Consider the following 22,688-nt stretch of genomic DNA (forward strand, 5'->3'; position numbering starts at 1 on the left):
TCTGTTTTAACAAAAAAAATGGGAGCCGCGGCTGGTGATGATGACAGACGAATGAAACCCTTACTAAGATTTTCGTCGATGTACGAACGCAATTGACTGCGTTCACTCTCACTTAGATTGTACAACCCGCCAAATGGTGGAGTGCAACCTTAGTTGAATTTTCAGGTCAAATTTCGGACGAACAGGTGGTAACGATTGCAAGCTAGCTATTGTGAAAACATCAGCGAAAGAGCGAAGAGAAGGAGGTAATAACAATAATTCCTCTTGATTGAGATGTAAGTTATTAGTGATTGAAGCAATATTAAGGGATTGAGATGTTAAAGGAAAGCGAGAATTACGAAGGGGTGAGGAAAAATACAGTTGTCCGTTGGTGCCGCCAACCCAAGCATGGTTTGCCTTGAGCCAAGGGAGTCCGAGAATTACATCAACTGAGGATAGAGAAATAACATTAAGAGAAACATTGGATAGACGAGAATGATTCAAAAAATCCAAAGAGGCTATGCGGCCGGTCCAACACTTGTTGACATCGCCGGAGGAAGCTGGAGATCCATCAAAGCTTCTACATGAGAATGGAACAGATAGTGATGTTAGCCTTAACTGTTTTGTTCTTACAAAGTCTATGTTGATAAACGAGTCGCCGGCGCCAGAGTCCACCAAGGCCATTGCAGTAACCGAGGAAAGACCCGGTCGATAAAGCTGAATGGGGATAACTAATCTAGAAGGAGGAGATGCCGGAAGGGAAAGAGAATTTAAAGAAATAAAATGGGAAGGAAGCGAGGACTTGCCATCGTCAAAAGGTACTCCCGTCTCATCACAACCATACATCAACATGTCCGCGAAAGAGCCAGGCCCGATATGATCCCAAGAAGCAGGAATAGGACCGGACTTAGTTGCTGCCACATCGATCTGAGTGAGTTGAACGGTCGGAGGAACGCCCTGGGAGAGTTTGGTGAAAAGAGCGATCTTGTCTTTCATTTGAACCTCCACGTTAGGACAGGAGCGGTTGCTGATATGAGCTTCATCATAGGCCTTATGACATCGCTGGCATAGCTTGTGCTTAACACAAAGAGCACGATAAGCTGAAAATGTAAAACCGACACTTGCCGTGATAGCATCGATGTCCATGGGAGTAGCTGTTGAAACTGGAGGAGGAGGTGGAGGTCGTTGAAGTTGGAAGTCCGCACGCTTGATGGAAAGATTGGATCAAAGCATGTTGAGTTCGTCCAAAACATTAGACGCCAAAACGCAGAGCGCCATCTTCTGTTTCAGGTCGGTAGCCGTCTTCCACGAGTCCTTCTGGATAGCGATTTCGAGAATTTTCGGGTTGATAGCGGCCTTGTATACATCAATGCGACAATCTTCCGTTAAATCCACAGCGAAAACAAGAGAACGAAAAAGGGAATTGAAAACATCAAGAGGCCTATTGCCCTGTTTACAAGAATACAACGCTCTTTTCGCATCTTCAATACTACTACTATCGGCAAAGCTTTCCTCCAAATGTGATAAAAAAACACGCATAGAACTTAAACAAGGTAAAACATAAGGATCCTCAGCAGAAGCAGAATTGGAAGGTAGATTTTGAGTTCGCGCATTCTCCCGCAATACCGAAATCCACCAAAGATAGGAGGAAGCAGATTCAGAGACATTACCGTCCGCATGGCGAAAATGTCGAACTACCCAGTTGATTTTACTCTTCTCGTTAGGAAATCGAGATTCCACTTCAACCAATTGATCCTTGATGAAGTATAAGAATTTGTTGATTTCCTTTGGGTTACCGGAGAAAGAGGCATGGGTCATTACCGAAACATCTGAAAAGGACTGGTTCGCCGGAGGTGGGGGTTGAAAGGTAGAAAGTTGGTGACGAAAGGACAACAAGCGCTGGGTGACGTCCTGGAGATTGATTTTGATTGTATTGAGGTCGACTTTAAGATTGTTGATTTCGTTAGAAAGGTGGTCGGTCTTCTGTTGCTTGGACTGATGATTGAGTTGGAGATTGGAGAGAACATTGGCCAATTCCTGGACGCGTTCTTCTTGGTTGATATCCATTTCTAACAAATAACTAAGAGCACCGAGAATAATAGGACAGATGTTCTGAGGATTAGGATCGTAATATTTTTGTAATGACTAGATTACTACGATGAAGGGTTGGACAGGCCAGAAAGGATTTCTTTCATGAATGTCTACAGACGAGCTAATGACAACGACAGGCACACTTCAGACAGATAAAGGAAAGATTTCGTTGAAACTTCTCTTAAAAGATGGTTTGATATGATAATGTTTGTATTTGCGCTGATGCTAATGATACGAAAAGAACAAAAATATTACGATGGGGAAATGTACAATCACAAAGAGACTTCTTTTATATCCTTTTACAAAAGTAAATGCGCGCTTGTTTTCGGATCTTAGTCCTACAGTCAACTGATAAGAGGAAACTCGTATTTCCTATTCCCGAGGTTAGCCGTATCGGGTGTCGGAAATCCAACGGTAAACTGAAAACTTTAACAGACTAATTAAGTTAGTTTTATGCGTAAATACGCGTATCCTTCTTAGTCAACCTTAGTAATCTTCCCTTAGTTATAACACGTAAATTCCGATTCTCACACATAATGAAACTATGTGGTAAAGTATGCGATGAAGTAATGAAAATATGTAAAACAATGATAATAGTGTGATACCTAAAATGACGTGCCATAACACCCTCGACGGCCGGTCATCGAGGGAATGTCTCGAAGACCGGTTATCCATCCTGTCGAGGGGATCAGATCCCCATGATGGCCGGCCATCGAGGCGGCCCATCGAGGATGTGTACTCCCCGACGACTGCGGGCCCCGATCCCTATAGGGGCTAGGGGGTACTTGGGGGCGGTACCCGGGTACCGCACTAAATTCGGGCCAAAATCAAGTACATACCTCGCACCGCACCCAGCACGCTTCACGGGTGCGAGGCGGGGCAGGCAGCCTCTATCAAAACGGAACTCCTTGTTATTCAAATCATGATACATACACACTCCAATTTTGAAGCCAACTGAGATCAAGTCCAACCACTGTTTTGTTGAAGAAATATATCCTGTTAGAGTTGGTAAGAATTTGCCCATGCTACTTAATTGTGACCATCCAATAACAGCTGGAGTGTGTCTGAAGTGAAAGCCTCCCTTGTGGGCGGAATTTCAACAGGGAACGTAGCCATTCTTCTGCGTCACTACCCCGTGCTCATTCGTGTCTCTAGGAGTTGATGGCAGAAGATACAAAAGGTTTTGCTCAATGATCGTCTTTGGCACTTCTTAGCAGGATACACACGCGTCCTCACGCGTCCCACAGCCAGTTTGACAGGTATCTCAGCTTGGAATATTCTCAAGCAAGCTTGTCGACTTTATACTTGTTATTGCTACTTGGAAAGGATTGCTTGAGCATTATTGATTTTCCGTATATTATTGTTACATACTTCCAAAATTGGGGGCAGAGTAGAAGAGAATAACAGTATGTTGCTTGAGAATAACAAGAAGAGAAGATGAGAGGCTGCAGGTGGGTCAGACTCAAGTGATCATGTGAAAACCAGATGCAACATTATATACAACCAACCACATCACACAAAGTTGATGTGTGTGGTGTAGATTAGTAAGGGTACCCATTACTACCATGGCCACTGTCAGTCTTTAGACAATTTCTTTCCATTTACATGGACTCTGGATCTCATGTATGTCTAATCAGTTATTGGGCTTGCCCTTGCAGTCTCTTCCGTAAAATTCAATGCTTTGCAGGAGCAGCTTATGGCTTTTCCTACCAATGCCAATCTAATTCCAACATTCCCAAAATTCAAAATTCAAAGTGCCATTCTCAACTTGCTATTGTTAGTGAAAATTGACCTCTTGTGGGACTTGCGATTCCACATATTTTTCTTCCCTCTAGCTGATGTGCACGTTTCAAATTCACGATGCAGTCTGTTTATTTCCACTTCATATCTCAAACCAGCGTAATCTATTCATATTAGAAGGCCCGAAAAATTATTTGCTCACCATAACCCTTGAGTCTCCACTCTATCTTGCTGTGGAAGCCTTTGGGGCTAACGCTAGGGTTAGTCAAGCTGACTCACTAATTCTTTCTGTCACTATCCACTTGCGTTCAGCCTAGTCCTTCCGGTGAATCTAAAGTTGTGATTTTATGAGTAACAAGGAAATTTTACAGGAAACCAACATTACACACAAAGTCCTGACTGGCAAGCCATCAAGACAAGTTATTCTTTTGCTCGTGTATTGAAGCCTGATGATTTCTAAGCGATATGACGGGATTACCTAAGCTTGTTGGGGTCATCCATATATATCTTGCCGTGTCTTGTGTTGGTACGCGTCGGAGGCCATCCAACTGACCGGTTCACGCAAGCTTTCAAATGAAATGGGCGCTGCATCTTCTGGGTCTTACGCAAGCAAAAAAGTCATGGTTAAGAGGTGTGTGAGAAGTGATCGGAAGATTCAGACACATTTTAGCTTACCCGATCGAATGTGATTGAACATAGACATAACCCCTTGGGCCAAGGCTTTTGGGTCAAGACGATTGTCACCTTCGGCTACGTAAGCAACGAGCGTGTTGACCTCCACGGAGGCAGGGTCGGGGGCGGATGAAGTGAGAGCTGCAAGCAGTCTAGCGGCGAAACCGCCGGGACAAAAGATCGGCAAGCCCGGGGTATCTTGCGGTAGAAAACTGGCATATCTCTTCTGGATGATTTGGCGGAGTGCGGTCGGCGAATCCGGCTGGTTTGTAGCTCGGAGGTAATGGAAGAACGCCGATGGATGCTGGAGGTGGGCATCTGAGCGTGGGGCCGCATCGGCAGAAACTAGCACGAGAACTGAAGCAAATCCGGCCGTTGAGATCCACCTCTTCATTCTTGAAACATGCGATTGCTTTCGTGCCTTTTAAGATAAAAAAGGGGAAGTGAGATTAACAATGGTCTGCCAAACTGAATCAATTCATCAACAACCATCAAATCGGACAATAATGGTTTAATTGGTTTTACATTTTGTCTCGCGTACCTTGATTACTGGTGACCGTTGCTGGACAAGCGTATAGAGCTTGTCTCGACTCTGATAGACTTAAATCGGAGTAGTTATCTGGTTTCGCGTGTCTGGAGACTGGGGGCAAATGATCGATCGCGCCAATGACCGGAATGTGGCCTTGAGGATCGAGGATGCCGACCTTTTCGATCGGGCCGAGGTGAGTGCTGTGTATCATCAAGTCCATCGCCAACTGTGGCACATTGGCGAGGGAGACCACCGGCTGTGAAGGCCAAAGCAGAGAGAACGCAGAGTATGTGAGATATCGTCTTCAGATTCTTCCAGTGTGCTCGGGTAGAAATAATTAGTGGATGAACCAGCACCAAGATCGATCGTTTGAATATGCTCGTCCAAGTTGGGAGAGGTGGGGATGAAATACTGTGTGCTTTGCGGAGGACGCCGCGGAGTGGGACAGGTCAAGAAGCAAGCTCATGCGGGGTGGTCATCCACGCGACCTCACCGACTTCCTACCAAGCTCGACCTGCCGGGGTACCACTGACAGCTGCCCATCCTCCAGGGAGGACAAGCGATCATCCTCAAGCATGCCGGCCAAGACGCCTCGTGAGTCCCTTGGCAGCTGCCCTCTCTCACTGGCAGCGGCTCGGACTCTCATCACTTGGTGTTTCTTCCAAAAAATAACAGACAGGCGTACGAACCCATCCACCCGCCAGGTACGATCGAAGAGCATCTGGATAAGAGGTACCACAAGGGTCCGGTCTCGGACGCCGATCTGCAGTCGTTGGTCCCCACCCTTCCCCTTTTGCCGCAAACATGACAGACACAACTGAGGAGCGGAGGCATCAGAAAGCTTGCAGCCCGAGCCGCCCAAAACGACGCCAGCGGAGAATGGAGCGGACCATCTGCCGAGTCTATCGAGCTGCCTGAGTCTTCGAATCGATCGCTACCACTCGGCTGAATGCCCGGGCTTGGGCGTACTACTCGTCCGGCGCGGACGCCGAGATCTCGCTCCGGGAGAACCGCGCCGCGTTTCAGCGGGTCTGGTTCCGGCCCCGGATCCTGCGCGATGTGCGGACGATCGACTATTCGTGTGTCTTGCTCGGCTCTCGGTCCAGCATGCCCATGTAAGCCTCCCTCTCCGTCCTCTGCCTCTCTCCTTGCCGTTCTCAACAGGCGCTTATTGGGGGTTGTGGGTAGATATATCACGGCGACAGCACTGGGAAAGCTTGGCCATCCGATGGGCGAGAAGAACCTGACGATCGCCGCGGGCAAGCAGGACCTGATCCAGATGATCCCCACCCTTGCCTCGTGCACCTTCGACGAACTCGTCCAGGCCCGGATCCCGGGGCAGACCCAATGGTACCAGGTCCATGTCACCACCGACTGCGCCAAGACCGCCCGGCTCGTCCTCAACGCCGTCCAGGCCGGAATCAAGGCCTTCTTCATCACCGTCGACGCGCCCCAATTAGGCAGACGGGCGAAAGACATGCGGCTCAAGTTTCGTGCCCCCTCCCCCCCTCCTTGATCGGCGTGTTCTCTCCCGCTGATATGTTGGCCGCGTGGTATAAGGTTTGAAGATTTCGGCTCGGACGTCCAGAATAAAAATAACGAAAACGTCGGCCGCAGTCAGGGCGCCACGAGAGCTATTAGTAGCCTCATTGATGCCAATCTTTCGTGGGCCGATATCCCGTGGCTACAAGTCTTCCAATCCTTCTGAAAGGCGTCCAATGCTGGGAGGTATCCCTTTTTCTTTTCTCTTTAAAAAATAATAATAATAAGCTTAATGTAAGTTTTCTGCGGTGATATAGGATGCAGTGCTGGCGCAAAAACACGGCTTGCAGGCAATAGTGCTCCCAAACCACGGCGGGCGACAGCTAGACTACAGCCGATCGGGGCTAGAAATGCTCGTGGAAGTGGTGACTAAACTCAAGAGTTTGGGTGTGTGGGCGCCGGAGAAATTCGGGGTGTTCATGGACGGCGGCGGGCGAGCGACGTGTTGAAGGCGCTGTGTCTGGGCGCGACGGCGGTGGACATCGGGCGTCCGTTCTGTACGCTTACTCGGTCTATGGCGCACAGGGCGTCGTCCGGGCTATCCAGATCCTCAAGGACGAGCTCGAGATGAACATGCGGCTCAGTTTAGCTCTTTCCTCCCTTGTTTGCCCCATGTCATTCTCTCACTCTGACCCCCGTTTGTAATCTCCTCCAACGTCCAGTCGGCGCCGCATCGCTCGATCATCTAGCCCCCGGCATGGTCGATATCTCCGCACTCACCAACCGCATCGTCGACACTACTCCACACTTCAAGGCCCAGCAGAACTACATCGTCCGTCTCTTCTCCCTCTTCCACCTATCACCTTTTATTGACTCTTGTTTTCGTATAGCCGTTGCCTCAAATCAAAGGCTCTAGACTGTGACATTCTCGGAAGGTTTTTGTGTCGGCATTGACACTTCTCCTCCCTTGTCCTGCTTGGTTATCAACACAATCCTTGTGTGAATAATGTATTAGCATGTTGGCTATCTTTCTTGTCCTGTTGAGGTGCGCGAGAGAGGGATGGAGAAGAGCGTGCTTACGAGTCTTCGTGAGGGGGCAAAGACGAAGGTGTCGCAGAGGAAGAACAACGTCCACCAGATAATCGTCCAGCTCGAATACACCACCAATGCTTTGCCCGGGGGGCGGACAAGCAGCTTGGGCATGGCCGTCTGGTGCCGAGGCAGCCGGGCGAGGAAGTCCGGCGAAGGCGGGAGCACGTAAGTGCCTGCCGAGGGCCCCAGCACGTAGATCACCATGTATCCTGTATCCCACCACCATCATCATCCGCATCAGCCTTTGGCGCTGCCTTTTGGGCTGGGAGATTGAGGGCAGCTGCCAGACTCACCCGGCATGCTGGCTAGCCCTTCCCGGTTTGCTGACACAAACGTCGTCCGCGGCGTCGACGACATTACGTGCTCCTGTACTCCAGCTTGGCTGAAAAGACATTGGTGGACTAAATTTCACAGCAGGCGGGGATCAGTCTGCCGAAGAAGGGGTAGTGATAGTTAGAAAAAAGGAAGGGCGGAAGACCTGTGGCGATGAGGACGCCGAGCCGATCAATAGGCCTCCCTGTGGGGAATTCGAGGAGGGGCTTCAAGAAGTATCGAGCAAACGAGACTGACGAGGGAGATGCCCCATGATTCGGTCATGGCGAACTTGCGGGGGAAGATGGTGAAGTCGACGGCGAGGATGGAGAGGGCGGTGAGCAGGACGAGCTGGACGCGATAGACGGTGAGGAAGGGCTGGTGGAAGCGGAGGGGGGGCTGAAGCCGGGCGTGGCGGCGGGATCGAGGAGCGGAGCCTGCTCGGTGACTGTCCCGGCCTGCCGCGCCGGGCTCGATCGGCGCTTGGCCATCCCCAGCGGCGCCAGCGCCGCCTCCTCCCGCGCCCCTCCCCTTCGCCCCCACGCCATCAAAACGCACAGGCCGAGAACGTCGGTCGCGGGCCAGAGCCGGTGGCCAAGCACGGTGGTGATTGCCAGCAAAGGCATGACCAGCGTCACGCTCTCGAGCGCGGATCGCCTGGAGCTGGCCAGATGGGCCGGCAGGGCGCGGTGCAGGAGATGAGTGAGCTGGAAAGAGCTCTGGCCATCAGTGCTTGCTGCTGCTTCGGTGAGTGGCTCTCGGACTCTTACCAGCAGATTGGCCAGGATGGCAACGATGTCCCCGCCGGAACAGCCCCCGAATCCTTCCTTCGCCGCCCGGTAGCTGCTGGTAGCTGCTCATGGCATCGATTGACGGCGAGACTGGCGCTGGTTCTGGCTTGGTCGCTTCTCTTCGATCCGGTCTTCTCAATGGCTTGGCGCCCAGGTTGCACAGAAATCACAGAAAGATGCTTGCATTGTTATGTCACAGGATTCTGCGTTACTTTTAGTGACGGGTCGCGTGGCTTCTTCACCATCTTCTATATTCTACACTTCTCGCTAGTGCGCTTTCCTCCTTGGAAAGCATGCACGTGGTTTTATATTGGAGCCGCTTCCTATTCTTGGAACGCCTGCTCCAACGAGTTTCTTGCTGACTCAGGCCCTGGCCAGGCTTCGCAGTGCGCGCTGGCAAACAGGGGGCTTGGATTTGAGCTGTTACTTTTCAAAAGAAATGAGAATTGCATAGGGATCGGTGATCAATGGCAGAGCGATGATGATATCAGAAGGAAACAAAATGTAAACAAAAAATCGTGCCCTAGAAATATTAGATCAGGTCAGTGGGTTAGCCAAACGAGGCGAACCAAGAGTAGTAAAGCTACCTACGCTTATGACTGGCTCGGTCGTTCCTTCAGCTTTTCTCGAGCGTTTCGCAGAGTTTCTAATATCTTACAATAAAGTTTCTCAGCTGGCCAATGATCTTTATCTCTGACTTTAGGATCGCGCATGATTTCGGCAAACTGGTAGACACAGTCGATGAGAGCAGAATCGGCGTATGTATCTGTGAAATCCTTTGTCAGCTTGCTGGGGTTGTGGATGGCAAAAAACTTGAGGCTTCCTAAAGTGTCTAGGCCCTGCTGATTCCATCCTGTTACATTAGATGGTATCCTTTCTTTGGCAGGATAATGGATGCAAATCCATATCAAAACCCAAAAGAAGGATTCCAGATCATCAACGAAATCGTGGTTCTCGCCGTTGAGCAATTGGATCGACATGAAAACTTTGGTGCCGGTTTTGGCGTGGCGCTCTTGATCATTCTGGATAGGGTATTCAATCGCCACATCTAGGTCGATCAGGAAGGATTTTCGATCGGGGTCGTCTGTCCGGCTATTGATCATGAGGTTGTTAGTAGAGATATCTCGGTGAAGAAGACCCGCCTCCAACAAGTCCTTGTGACCTGTGATACAGCCCTCGAGGGCCTCCAACAGACGAATCGGACAATCGACATGATAGATGGGTTCCCCCACGTCTTTGAGAATCAACCGTCTTTGAACCCGATTGGTAAACTTATTTGGCACTAGTGGATCGTGGGACTCGTTAGTGAGTCGCATCTTGGTGCAGTTGTCGAAATCGGTGCCCCCCCCCGAACGTAGGATCTTATGTCGACTTGCTGGCTAGCCACGTGGACGTCTTCATGATGATGATATCTTGCAACATTGCGAGCGTTTTTTGTTGTCACCTTGCGGAGCATAAGACCTTCTTCTGTGTGGTGGTCACGTTGCCAGGAATCCTTGATCAGAAATTTTTGATCCTTATCTCCAGGGAGGTGCGCTTGCCAGCAGGTCGTCCCACGTCCGCAGATTCCGGGCGCTCGGAAGATGAGGCGGTCTATTACGAATTTGTGACCAAGCTGGGTGCTAATTGAAGCCTGTCCGTCAGTATCATCGAAGGTCGAATCGAAGCCAAGGACTTGCTTATTGGTCGTTAAAAATATCACAATGAGAGTGAGGAACTTGTCAAGGTCTTCTTTGGCGCTTTGGATGTTGAGTGATTGGAAACCAATGGCTCCGGACCTATCAAACTGCCAGAGCCTCACCAAGGTCCCGCAAATTGTAAACCCAAGGACATAGCTTCGGGTGGGCTGAGCTCGGAAGACTTCGCAGACGTATTTGGCCAAGTCAAGACCAGGATTGATTTTTTGGCTCTCCTCAAGGTCGAAAGGGACCAGAACATCTTCGATGTGATAATCGTCCTTGGAATACTGGGACATGATCGCCCCATCCAGCATGCGTTTTGACTTAATGCCCTCTATAGCTACCGTAGGCTGGGACCGCCAAGCGCGTGAGTGCTGAGCTGGTACTTTCGATTTCAGCGAGGAAGCGATTTGTTCGATACGCGGTGACATCCATTTCAACACAGAAGTCTCCGAGGTGTTTTCTAAACGTTCTCGAAACTTTTGATTTATAAAATCTTTGTGGGGGTTCAGGAGCAAGGCGGGAGTGTGATTAGGCAGGAGCGATTCGGATTCGGTGTGATGTTTGATGAGATGATCCAAAAAACTTGGAACATCCAGAAACATCAAATGCTTCAATTCTCGTTGGAGCGCAGGACGGATTTCAGAAAGCTTGCCCGAAGAATCTACAAAGCCGGATAGGGTGCCGGTCCTCACGGGAGTCGCTGTGGGTGATGGTTGGCGTGAGGAGGTGGTCGATTGGAATGACCGATTTCTTGGGATGTTGAATTCTTTGTCGAAGAACCGATACATTTCTAGATCGGATTTAGGTTTCGCTACAAGCAGGGCCGTGATAAGAGGTCTGAAACTGTTGAATTTACCGTCCACATAAAGGCGACGAATTCCTCGCGCTGCCTTATCAAGTGGTCCATCAGGATCTGACTTGATCATTATCCCTGCAAGCGCTTCCATAAGCCATTCTAGCTGGTTGCTGATTTCTGTAAGATAATAGATGTGAGATGGTCATTGCAGGTGTGGTGCAGGGTTGATGAGTGAGTGCGTGGCCATGCTTACCGTTCTCATCACGCCCATTCCAGAAATTCTCGGTGCTGTAGATCCCTCGTGAAGTCAGCTGATTGCGCAGAATGTCGTACAGCAATTCTTTTTCTGTTTCCATGGGGGTGAAGGAGGACTGAGCTATGATGCTGGGGTGCGGGGTGGTGAGGTTTGCGTGGTTTGGCGGTGAAGGTGAAGAGTGGAAGTCAAGCTCGGGGAAGTTGCTCCCCGAATCACCAAAGATCAGCGGGGAGCAGTCGGTCCCCCCGCCAGCTGGTGCCACCTGGAACTTAACCCCCGTCCCTCGCTGCTGCTTGCAAAGCAGGCCTCCAATAGCCCTTGGCCAGAGACTTGCAGACCTTGGTCGCCCTCTAACTTAACACAAGTCCCCCCTGGTGGGAGGCTCGCTGTGGCTGGCCGCGAAGCGGCCCCTCCCGCAGGGAGGAACTTGCGCGTAATGTTGAAATTTTGGCTGGGAAAGAAATCACAAATGGCTGGAGGGAAAATATTAACCCTCAGCCAGCCTTCCCCTCAGGTCCTGTGGACCTGCCCCAGAGCCAAAAGATACTTCTGGACCTCAGCTTTCATTTGGCACCAGTCTCATCTCCTCAATCCAAACCATTTGCACTGTACTAATGTTTTAAAAATAGAAAAACATGAAGAAATGTAAACTAAGGATGCACAACCATCATGCCTAGTGGATCCTGGATCCGCAAACCCGCAGATCCTACACATGTAGTGTTGCATTTTGTTGCAGATAGGAAATTAAATTGTGCATATTATCAGAAAATCCAAAAATGGATCTTGAGAGCAATGTAATATCCTTCAGGATTCCTTGGACCTTCAAAACGGATTCCTTCAATCAGTTTTGGAAATTTTTGCTCAAAATTTTGGGTGAGGGTGCGCATCAGCACTGCCAATGAAACTGTCTATGCAGTTTTTTTTGTACATATTTTGCTGATTTTCAAATAAATATTTAGTGGTTTTGGGGTTGAATATCCTTCCTTTCCCTGCCAGACTTCAGACATTAGGCGTAAGCCTCTCCTGCGGAGAGCCCTCCGCTTGAGAGGCTTAGTTAAGCTAGGGTCGCCCTACATATTGAACTAGTATGTCAGGCTTTGAGGCTGAAAATTGCAGTCCAAAATTTGGGCCTACCCAACCGCAAGCTTTTCAGGAATGGCTGTAAGACTGCGCTTGCAGATGCATGCAAGGCTTATTGGTCACTGAGGCCCCAATTATAAACAAATTTTCAAGTTTTATTTTAAAATTATTTGAAAAGAATTTCAAAACAAAAATGAAATTAAAATGTTAGAGCTACGACAAAAGGCTGCAAGGATGAGGGAAAAAAAGCTCAGAGGCGGAGAACAAGGAGAAAGAAGCCCTCAAAGAAGGCTAAAGCTGCTAGCTTGTGAGGAGGAAAAAGGCTCCTCACTGCAAGAGACTGGAAGATGGTCTCAGGGATAAGGCACAGAGAACAGATGCTGTCATTTCCATCTAAGCGGAGGATATATAAGCTATGACAACTGGGGCTGAGTTGTGGGACAGAAGGTGACAACATGCATATTCAATCTGACAAGAGAGGAATGAGTGACAGGGAAGCAGAGAAAATGGTGAAATTCCAACAAAATGAAAGATTTTTGATTTCAAAATTCTCTTGGAAAAGCTTCAAACAGCAGGGTACACATATAAACATTTGTGCATCCCTGACAAGTAGCCTGCCGGAGTGGGCAGGCAGGGGCAAGATGTCTGTGAGACGGGCAAGCTAGATAGAATACAGCTTGCCTTTTCAGCCTTGGCTGAATGGTGTGACATTTCCCGCGCAGCTGCCTCCATAGACATTCAGATCATCAGCACCAAGATCAAAGCCGTATTGTCAAGTATTTTTTCTTGTGCCTCCGCTGCCAAGGTCAGGATCATATTGCCCCTGGTGGTCCTGGGTTTCCTGGGGAAGTTTTTTTTTTCCTGCAGGTGTTTGTAACCGTAGGCCATCAGGATTTTTGTAGTGACTGTGATCCAATTGTGGAACATTGAGGCAATTGGGTACATATATTGGCACTGCAGAAGTAATTTTTTTCATGTGCCAGCCAACCCCCCCCCCCCCCCCCGGCAAACTCCGCCAACCCAATACAGCCATTATATGGGGGGGGGGGGGGGGGGGGGGGGGGGGTTCTGAAGCACCAGTTGCCTGGCAACCATACAGGCATACTGCCTGTTCAAAATTTTGATTTCAGAAATTCGGCTTTCTGAAATCTTAAACACCCCTCCCGGGTGTGTTTGAAGAGGTTTGAGATTATTTTGAAATGAAAAGAAGCCAAAACAAAGTTGGTTTTGATTTCAAAACAATTTCAAAATAATCTCAAAATAGTCTTTATAATTGGGGCCTGAGTTTCCGCTACACAGCGTGACAGATCAAGAATTGGCGACGCGCCTCAAGGGCGTCACAGCCTCAAAGCAGCACTTGCGCGCCCCCAAAATGCCACACTTGCGCCCCAACAGTTAGCGCGCCCTGAACGCACCTAGGGCTACCCAGGGTCGCCCCCGCGGCCGGTGGCGAAACTGGTACGCCCTCAGGATGCCTCGGATACCGGTGCCGGCCTGGGGGCGACCCCGTCGCTGCCCCGGCGACGGTCGGGCTGTTGCGCCCTTGGGGCCCTGCAAACCGCCAAAGCCCCCCAAGGGTGTTCCTGACCCCCAAGGGATTTCCAGCCCCCACAGCCTCAGGTACGGCCTAACAATCACCCTGTGACCACTACAAGCAACAATGGGCATTTACTATACAGATACTGGTATAGTATTGTTATCATGTTTTTTGGTCCAATGATGGTACTGTTATTTCCATTTTCTGCAATGGATTGTTAATACTATATCCAATTACATGAGGGTTTTTTTTTCTTTTGCAAAATTCTATATCCAAATGAAGGAAGAAAAAAAAACTCAATACTATACTGGCCAGATGTGGCCAGTACCAAGACTTAGTAGGGATGGAAATCTATCCATTTCTTGGGCTTGAGGATCAGATTACCCAAAGCCTTTCTGGCCTCAGCAAAGTCCCCTGAGAGGGGAAAATCCTCACAAAGCCACATAAGGCTGCTGATGGACTGTGAAATAGTTGAAGGGAGCAAACAAGAGCTACACATGTCTGCAGACGCACAGAAAAATCTCTCAACGGAACAAGAGCTACCCAGCATTCCTAAATAAGTGTGTGCTATTGCCGCAAGGACCAGGTAGGTGGCATGGCTTTCCTGTACAATCATCAGGAGCTCACATGTCATTGCCTTATGTTTACACCTGGTTAAGTGCGTTATTGCGGTAACAATGGGCAAAAAATGTTACTATACCTGTATTTTTTGTTTCAGAAAAAAAACGGAATACTATATGGACCACTTGCAGCAAGGACCAATACTAGTACAGTTATTAGTATAGGGTGGTACACCCAGTCCTGTAAAATAACAGAAAGGCCTGCTTATTGTAGAGTATAGTATAGGCCTATTGTTGCTACAACTCAACAACATGAACTTGAAGCAGGTTGCCAATGCCTCTTCACATCAATTTCTTTTTTTTTGTCTCCTCAGAACCACCTCAAAGATCCTCTGCCACGTTGTGGTGTGCCGCATGGTACAGATGTAGACTCAGTTCAAAGCATTGCGCGCTGGCGCGCGGCTGGTCGAGGTGCCCTAGGATTCAAGCTTCAAGACTCAAGACTCAGTTCCTTTCAAGATCTTCGCGACGCGGCGCGCGTCGCGCCTTCAAGACGTGTTCAGGATCACCCTTTCCCTTGTTTGTTCTGCTTGTTCTCTCAGGTTGTTGTTTTCTTTTTCATGGATCCTCTGTTTTATTTTCCTTTTCTCTACTGCGCGCTTTGGATGGGTTCAGTGGGGAGGGTTTGGTTTGTTCTCTTTTGTGGCCTGCTTGTGGTTTTGTGTTGTTTTGTTTTGTCTTTGTGCGCACGCGGGGTGTGATGACTGGTCCGCAGCGCGCTGCGCCTCCCTGAGTCTGAGTTCAGCCCCGAACTCAGACGAGGGGCGGCATGGAACCTATCTGATCCGAAGTCAGAAAATCCATCAAAATTTTATCGTGGATCCCTTTTGGCGCACTCCACGCCCGATCCTGAATCTTATTGATCCCACTCGAGCTTCTCTTATCTTCTCTTTTCCCCTCTTACAACAAACCGCCGACGCGCGCTCAACGCGGTCGTAAAATCATTCCCCAACCTCATCGCTCCCTCGATCCTCAGCACTCTAACCGACCAAACAAACCACCCGGAGGGCACTCATCTCAAAAACACTCTTTCCCTCCAACAACTGCCGCCGGCCCACGCACGGACGGAGTTCCACAACGTGAGTGCTTGAGAAAACAACTTTTTTTTTACTTTTCATTATTTTGTCCCAAAATTGTTGCAAAACACTTGGAAGTGCCTGACCAGATGCCAAAACAATGCTTCCATTCATTGAAGTGGGTGTGTAGTGCGGCTGTCAGGAGGGGCCTCCTGATCTCATCCGCACCGGCAACCGGGTGGTTTGAGCCCCGCAGGAGCCATACTTTTGGCTTGGCTGCCCTTGGGGCCCCCTCTCAGCCCAGCGGATCTGGCTCTGGGAGGTGTCACAGTGGCGCCGCTCAAGGTGAGAAATGCATCATGGGCAACCCGGTGGGGCGCTCCTGGGACCATTAGACCCGCCCCTGATACGCCTTGGGGGCAGCAAGTTACGAAGCGCCCTGAGGGCGTTCCATGCCCGCAGGGTCCCGGCGACGCCCCGGAAGCTGCCCCCGGGGCGTTGGGTTCGACCTGCTGTGTATTTGAATCACACCAAACCCCCAGCCGACTTTTACAAGTCCTCACAGACTACAGCAAGACTCCATAATTGTACAACTTGCCTGCCATCACTTTGCCCCTCATTCTCAAACAGAATCCATCCATAAAAATTTGGACTTACTTCGCGCACTGCAAAAAACTCTTTGCGCACTGCACAGTGTGCAAAGTCCCCAAACACTTTGTGCACTGCGGGAGAAATATCAAAGACTTTAATTTGTTTTTCTTGACCAATCAATAGACAGGCTTCTTATTGGCCTATGTGAATTTTTTGGGAGTTTTTCCAGATTTCCTTGTATGCTAAAAAAATTATTAAAAGCAAAAAACAGATGTGTTTGGAGACTTTGCACACTGCAGGTGAAGGAATCAAATTTTTCAAGATTGTTTTTACGAATCAATAGGAAGGCCTTTGATTGCCCTCTGCGCATTTTTAGGAGTTTTTTGAAGCTTTTTTGTATGCTGAAAACACACATTAAGAAACAAAGCAAGTACAGTCATTTGGGGACCTGGAATTATGGCTCCCACATGCCAAAAATTACAAATAATTTATTAAACATGATAGATAAATATTCAAGGGTTTCAGAACTTTATGGCCACTTTGTGCAAGAACAAGGCTTTGAAAACTTAGGAGATACCACCACTTACTGGTGCACTTTCCCAGATTTCATGCAAAATTCCTAATATTTCAAAGCCATATTCTTGCACAAGTTGCCAAAAAGTTCTGAAACACTTGAATATATATCTATCATGATTCAATAAATTATTTGGAAGTTTTGGCATTCAGGAACCTTAATTCCAGGTCCCCAAATGACTGTGCTTGCTTTGTTTCTTAATGTGTGTTCTTGGCATACAAATGCCAAAAAGCTCTGAAACACTTGAATATATATCTATCATGATTCAATAAATTATTTGGAATGTTTGGCATGCAGGAACCTTAATTCCAGGTCCCCAAATGACTGTGCTTGCTTTGTTTCTTAATGTGTGTTTTCAGCATAAAAAAAAGCTTCAAAAAACTCAAAATGAGCAGAGGGCAATCAATGGCCTTTCTATTGATTCTTCAAAAAAAAAAACTTGAAAAAATTGATTCCTTCAACCACAGTGGGCATAGTGTTTGGAAATTTGCGCACTGCACAGTGCGCAAAGATTTTTCCGCAGTGCGCGAAGTAAATCCAAAAAACAATTGTGGGAAGCCATAAGGTTACATGCTTGGGGTAATGGCTCCATGTGTGCTTTTATACAACATGACTGAGAAAAGCCGCTAAGGTTGGGACACATTGAAATGAAGATGAATTGAAGACAATTCATATCTATCCAAATAGTAAGCTTAAAGAATGTGGGTGTTGAGTAGGATGAATTACTATTCACTAGCAAAGCTTAAGAGTTCAAAGAAGAGCATTGAGAATGATGTATGAACAAATGGCAGAACAGACATTTGAGAGGCAAGAGCGCTAGATTGGAAGACCTGCACCCTTTCTGCATGCGTAGGTGGTAGTTTTGTGCCTGGAGTACTTCAAGTTTCGTACATCTGGAGCAAGATTCAAGAGATGTTAATTTTCGAGGAATCGTGTCATTTGAAAAACAAAGGGTGATTTTGGGACTTACAGTCGTCTCTCATGTCACAGACAGGCAAGTTGATAACGCAATCTTCGCTCATGATGTCGTTTGGAGAAACCCTGTGTGACAAGAAATTATTTAGCGACCAAGAAGTTTCATTGTGTTGGAAGGTGGAGAGACTCGCTTGGTTATGTCAGCAAAAACATCGTGCTCAAAGTTTCCGTACTTCTTTTGGCATTCCCAAGAGTTCTTGACAATGTATTCAACGCTGAAGCCGTATTTGTTGGTAACAGAAGATGCACCATAAACAGTGTTGATTGTCTTCTTTTTGTGAGCCCGGACAACATTGAACAGTCTGTGAAGATACGATGGGAAAATCAAAATTGTCAGCAGCAGTGCGTGGTGTTGGAAAAGTGGAGGATCCATACAGTTTCTGATTGGGGTCACAGTACGAGAGATGGTCATTTCCTTCACGCGCTCCGCCAGGGCCTTTGCCGTGGCAATCATCCTAGGTCATGTTGAAAATGTTAGAGCCTGTGCATGAAAGGGTACAAGTCACCAGTCTCATTGGTGATTGGGGACTTACGGGTGTGATCGTGACATACGCATTCTGGTGGTAATTCAATTCAAATTTGTTTGAGTCAGTACACACACTTAAGGTAATAATTGTAGGTGTGAAGCAGTTTGTTGTCACTTGCCTGTGCTCGAAGTAGCCTTGCCAACAAGCGACCTTGGACAACACGCATGATTGTTTTTTCGGTGGTCTCCATGAGGCCAACGGGTGATGCTGGGTTGAAGAAGTGGCCGCCTGCCAAAACCTTCGCTAAACCGTTTTCAGATGTTATTCCATCTGTGAAAGACTTTTCCGTAGCTTCGGTGACATGCCGCGCAAGCTCTCCTTGGGCTTGGGTAATGTAGAATGAAAGCTTAGACCACTACAATAACCAAGTACATGTTAGTGCGCTGACGAACAAGGAGGTGAGTTTCCATGTCTACTTACGGACACGAAGGATGCGGTCTTGGGTGCGCCTTGGATCCAAGCTGCTATGCCCGCTCCAATACCCGTCAAAAATAGAATTTCAGCTGCGACCTGAAAAGCACCGAGGACTCCACTGGCAAAAAAGGTGATGAGAAGTAGGGCAGTTGCTCCATAAGCGATTCCACGGTACATGTCGGTGAAGATCCACTTCAAATCGACCTCAAATCTGGAGTCAGAAATGTTTTCGATGCTGGATTTGTGCAGACATTGCTTGAATCAGTTTCGGGGACAGCAAAGACTAATGTGGGCCAATCTGCTTACAGGTCTTGGCACATAGATGCGGCGACGGCTAAAAGCAAAAATTTGTGAGCATAAAGTTAGTCAAACTGAATCTATCCAGTGACTTGGTCTACTCACCTTGTAATTGGGAGAGGGAATAGTTGATCGAGTCCGTCAAGGCGTTCATGAAGGAAGTGTATTCCTGAGTAGCGTACAGCACCTGCCATGCGGGAGCTTTGACAGGATGACATAGCTAGCACCGGACATCATCCAAGAGAAAGTGGCATCAAATTTGTGGATCATGAGCCTAAATGTTCAGGGAGGGGGTTCTTACTTGACCGGCATTGCAGTTCTCCCCGATTCCGCATATGAAATTTCTGGCACCGTTGGCAGCAGCGTATTGCTAGAGAAGGAGACGGTCAGCAAAAGGCGCGTTACGGGGATGCACCATGGCTGAACTACTGACAGCCATTGTCATGTTTTGTCCTCCAGGTAGGCTCTTCAATGTGTTATCAATGTCGAGGAGCTTCCATGTATCAGGTGTAATTGGAAGTTTCTGGCAGGCGCGAGGATCGCTAGGGGTTTGTGGAGTAGATGCACCTAGATGAAGCAGTGAACTTTTAAGCCCGTTGAAATCAGAACAGGCTGGGAAGCGTAAACTTCGACTAACTGGTAACGCTCGCTGGCGTTGTTACGGCAGGTGCACTGGCAGGCGACGCTGGTACTCCGGCGGCTGACGGATGCAAATAGGTTAGGCGGTCCGAGATTGAACGAGTGCAAAACTAGGATGGTGGCGCGGAAGCTTACTTGGGAGAGCCCGTTTCTGATGGGTGAACGCTTTATGGTCTGGCACTTTGGCCTCACAACTCGCTGGCAGCAGCGAAAGCGACGCACAACACACAATCGTGAGCTTCATCAATTGAAGTCCCTTGGACTGAGTCCTTCGCATGTCGATTCGGTCAAAGGGATAGTGATGCGTGGTGACGGAGGTATCCTCGGTGGTTCTAAATTATGAACTGAACGAAAGTATGTTTGATAGGAACCGGTAGATGGAAAAGATGAAGTGCCTGAGTGAATTCTCCCGACTTTTGTGCCCTCAAATCTGTTTCTAGTCTTGAAGGGCTCTGACGAATTCAGCGATGCCAACTGAGACACTACTCCAGTCCTACGTGTACAAAATACTGTGTCCTTAACGTGTAGCTGGAGCTGTCCAGACGAGGACTTCGAGGCCAGAGCCAGAAAATGGCGGAGGAGCCCATGATCCGAACTTGCAAGACAGCGTTTCACTGATGGAGAGCACCAAGGTGAAACACTTCTACAGATCCATATGTGTGAGGCTGTATTCGAGACTCGCCAGCGCTGAGTGGTCGAAAAGTGTAATTTCTAACTTGACGAAGTATACGGCCTGCGGGACGGCGTCCCCTCCAAGTACAGATTAGTCTATAAGTTGGGTTGCTCACTGAATCAGATAGTTAGATTGATTGCCAGGCCCCCTATGGTGGATACTAAAACCGAGACGCTTGGCACATGGACGCTGGGATTATCTGAGAGAGAACAGCAGTTGTTCGGGTCCGAACTCAAGCCAAGCCAAGGCTTCGGGGTTCGACTCGCGGAGTGGGCCTCTGTCAGGAGGGACTCCCTCCGGTCGGCGCCGTGCGACCGAGGCCGGCCGGACCCCGAACCGGCCAGTCTCGCGCTATCCAACCCGAGTGTATGCGCCTCGGCAGGGAATCGGGACCTCATGTGTTATCTAACTTAACTAAGCCCCTCCCTTTGTGGAGGGGGGACGCCGTCCCGCAGGGACCCCTTCGGAGGTCGCTTCGCTCCCCCGAGGAGGAGGGAATTAGCTAAGTTAGATGTGTTATATGCTCGGGCCCTCTGAAGCGAAGGACTTGGGGTCAACCCAGTCATGAAGGTCCACACCTCGATGACTGCTATCACGACACCGGTCATCGAGTTTTGGACGACTGCCGGTCATCGAGGCATACTTCAATAACCGGAATGATACCGGTCACCAAGGGACACGCGTGTACAATGACTCACACCACAGCTTCGATGACCAAAATCATGTGTATGTACCAGTCTGTACCAGTCACTGATATGGGCACATTAGGGCACATCATACTTGAGACTGGCGTGATGCCGGTCCAATTTGAAGGTGTGCAACCAGTTTGTTTTGGCAAGATTGGCGGGCCAGTAATACATAAATACATAGCTCACTTGTACCCTTTGTACACAAGTCCTAAGTTCAACCACCCCGATGTTGTACACAATGGCCAAGGCCAGCCCTCCGCTGAATCCGGTTGATGTTGGCAATAAAAATTTTCGCAAGGATGTTTGCACCCTGTTGGTGTATCAATTCATACCTGGCCAAATTAAATACAGCGTGCGTGTGGCTAGCATTCTGGCAGGGAAAGAGCTGTAAAAGCCCACCAGCACTGGTTTAAAATGAGAAGGATTTTCGTCGTTTGCCACCCCACTCCACCAGTCCACACTTCCTCCTAGGATTACCCACTTATCAAGACGTGAAAGCTGCGCTGTCCATCGAATCTTCAACCATCCCAATACCCTTGATCCAACCATCACAAGATGCTCCTCTCCGTCCTCTTGAAATTGTCGTTGGTTTTGGCATGCTCAGCGGCAGTCAGTCCCGCATTTAAGTGCGGAGACCCTGCCATGCCATGGGGAACCTGTGCCAACGTACTAGCAAGTGAAGTTTGGGGTACGTGTTTTCTATTTGTTGTGAACTTGTGCGTACATAGCTGACCCGACGGCCAACTTCGAACGTTCCCGACTCTACAGCGATACAAGCCCAGCCGCAGGCCCAACACGAGTTCCGCTGCGTCAGATATCCCGTTTATCCGGGCTCTAAACTCATTCCCGGTCGAGAACCCACAAAAGCGCAAATGTGCTGTAAGAAGGAGGCGTATGAATCAACTGACAAGGGGGTGCGTTAGCAAATCAACTTTCCAGCCTATCTATTTTGTATATACACATCCTTATCTCAAAACCAATTAATCTGAAATTTTCCTTGATTTCCTAGGTTGCGATCAACGGCAAGATGAACTCATTAGGCAAATTCGGCGAGTTGTGTAGCCTGCCCACTTCCTGAGCCATTCAGTTGGCCTCTACCTGCCACTTTCCTTTCACCACAATTGCTGCACCACTTGAATCCTATGAAGTACGGAAATTAAATCGTTACATCCTATCACCCGAGTTTGTCATGTTGTTGGTGTGAAATGTGGGCATGGAACTCTGAGCCGTTGAGTTTGCCTTCAGGCTTTTGTACAAAAACCCTCTGATACCTAAGGCTGTGGTGTGAGTAAAACTCAGCCTTTTTCTAAAACGGACTGGCGTGTGGAAATCCAGTACGCTTGGCATCAGTTGCCCTCGAGAGCCTCAGACCCTAGTCCCTACGAGGGCTGTTCAGGTTCTTGGGCTGCTCATCGCATTGCGCCGCTCGTAGGGAGGGAGGAGGATTTGGCTAAGTTGACACGATCCCCTCGGTCGTCGGCGGCCGGGAGACCGGCGGGCAGGTGGCGTGAGTTCTCAAGCAGCGCTTGAAGAAGCGAAGGTTAAGAAAAGGCGGAGCCAGAGGGGACGACATATAGAGACGAATGATTGATTGGATATGCTTTGCATTAACACCTGGGGGGTGAATGCGGTTT

The 22,688-nt window shown here is 48.7% G+C and overlaps 6 protein-coding genes across 6 annotated transcripts; 2 read left to right on the forward strand and 4 right to left on the reverse strand.

Moving 5' to 3' along the window:
- Nucleotides 1-4,303: 4,303 nt before the first annotated feature.
- On the reverse strand, nt 4,304-4,876 carry PtA15_10A287 (uncharacterized protein; the record flags this gene model as incomplete). The annotated part of the gene is made up of 2 exons (XM_053160447.1): nt 4,304-4,410; nt 4,486-4,876. The coding sequence occupies 2 exons, from the start codon at nt 4,874-4,876 to the stop codon at nt 4,304-4,306; spliced, it is 498 nt and encodes a 165-aa protein (XP_053024421.1).
- A 256-nt stretch (nt 4,877-5,132) lies between these two features.
- Nucleotides 5,133-7,416, forward strand: PtA15_10A288 (uncharacterized protein; the record flags this gene model as incomplete). The annotated part of the gene is made up of 10 exons (XM_053160448.1): nt 5,133-5,204; nt 5,547-5,605; nt 5,687-5,754; nt 5,931-6,126; nt 6,200-6,499; nt 6,572-6,701; nt 6,811-6,940; nt 7,005-7,136; nt 7,216-7,325; nt 7,384-7,416. 10 exons carry the CDS (start codon nt 5,133-5,135, stop codon nt 7,414-7,416), a joined length of 1,230 nt encoding a protein of 409 aa, XP_053024422.1.
- Nucleotides 7,417-7,516: 100 nt separating this feature from the next.
- Nucleotides 7,517-7,942, reverse strand: PtA15_10A289 (uncharacterized protein; the record flags this gene model as incomplete). The annotated part of the gene is made up of 2 exons (XM_053160449.1): nt 7,517-7,794; nt 7,879-7,942. 2 exons carry the CDS (start codon nt 7,940-7,942, stop codon nt 7,517-7,519), a joined length of 342 nt encoding a protein of 113 aa, XP_053024423.1.
- Nucleotides 7,943-8,089: 147 nt separating this feature from the next.
- PtA15_10A290 (uncharacterized protein) lies at nt 8,090-8,758 on the reverse strand (the record flags this gene model as incomplete). Its single annotated transcript, XM_053160451.1, has 2 exons — nt 8,090-8,604; nt 8,668-8,758. 2 exons carry the CDS (start codon nt 8,756-8,758, stop codon nt 8,090-8,092), a joined length of 606 nt encoding a protein of 201 aa, XP_053024424.1.
- Nucleotides 8,759-17,656: 8,898 nt separating this feature from the next.
- PtA15_10A291 (uncharacterized protein) lies at nt 17,657-19,969 on the reverse strand (the record flags this gene model as incomplete). Its single annotated transcript, XM_053160452.1, has 13 exons — nt 17,657-17,733; nt 17,811-17,881; nt 17,947-18,117; nt 18,191-18,270; nt 18,349-18,372; nt 18,461-18,697; nt 18,763-18,991; nt 19,063-19,090; nt 19,159-19,273; nt 19,355-19,423; nt 19,487-19,620; nt 19,691-19,753; nt 19,828-19,969. The coding sequence occupies 13 exons, from the start codon at nt 19,967-19,969 to the stop codon at nt 17,657-17,659; spliced, it is 1,440 nt and encodes a 479-aa protein (XP_053024425.1).
- A 1,640-nt stretch (nt 19,970-21,609) lies between these two features.
- PtA15_10A292 (uncharacterized protein) lies at nt 21,610-22,132 on the forward strand (the record flags this gene model as incomplete). The annotated part of the gene is made up of 3 exons (XM_053160453.1): nt 21,610-21,742; nt 21,823-21,968; nt 22,064-22,132. The coding sequence occupies 3 exons, from the start codon at nt 21,610-21,612 to the stop codon at nt 22,130-22,132; spliced, it is 348 nt and encodes a 115-aa protein (XP_053024426.1).
- Nucleotides 22,133-22,688: the final 556 nt, after the last annotated feature.

The sequence above is a fragment of the Puccinia triticina genome, chromosome 10A, assembly GCF_026914185.1.
Source record: "Puccinia triticina chromosome 10A, complete sequence".
NCBI lineage: Eukaryota > Fungi > Basidiomycota > Pucciniomycetes > Pucciniales > Pucciniaceae > Puccinia > Puccinia triticina.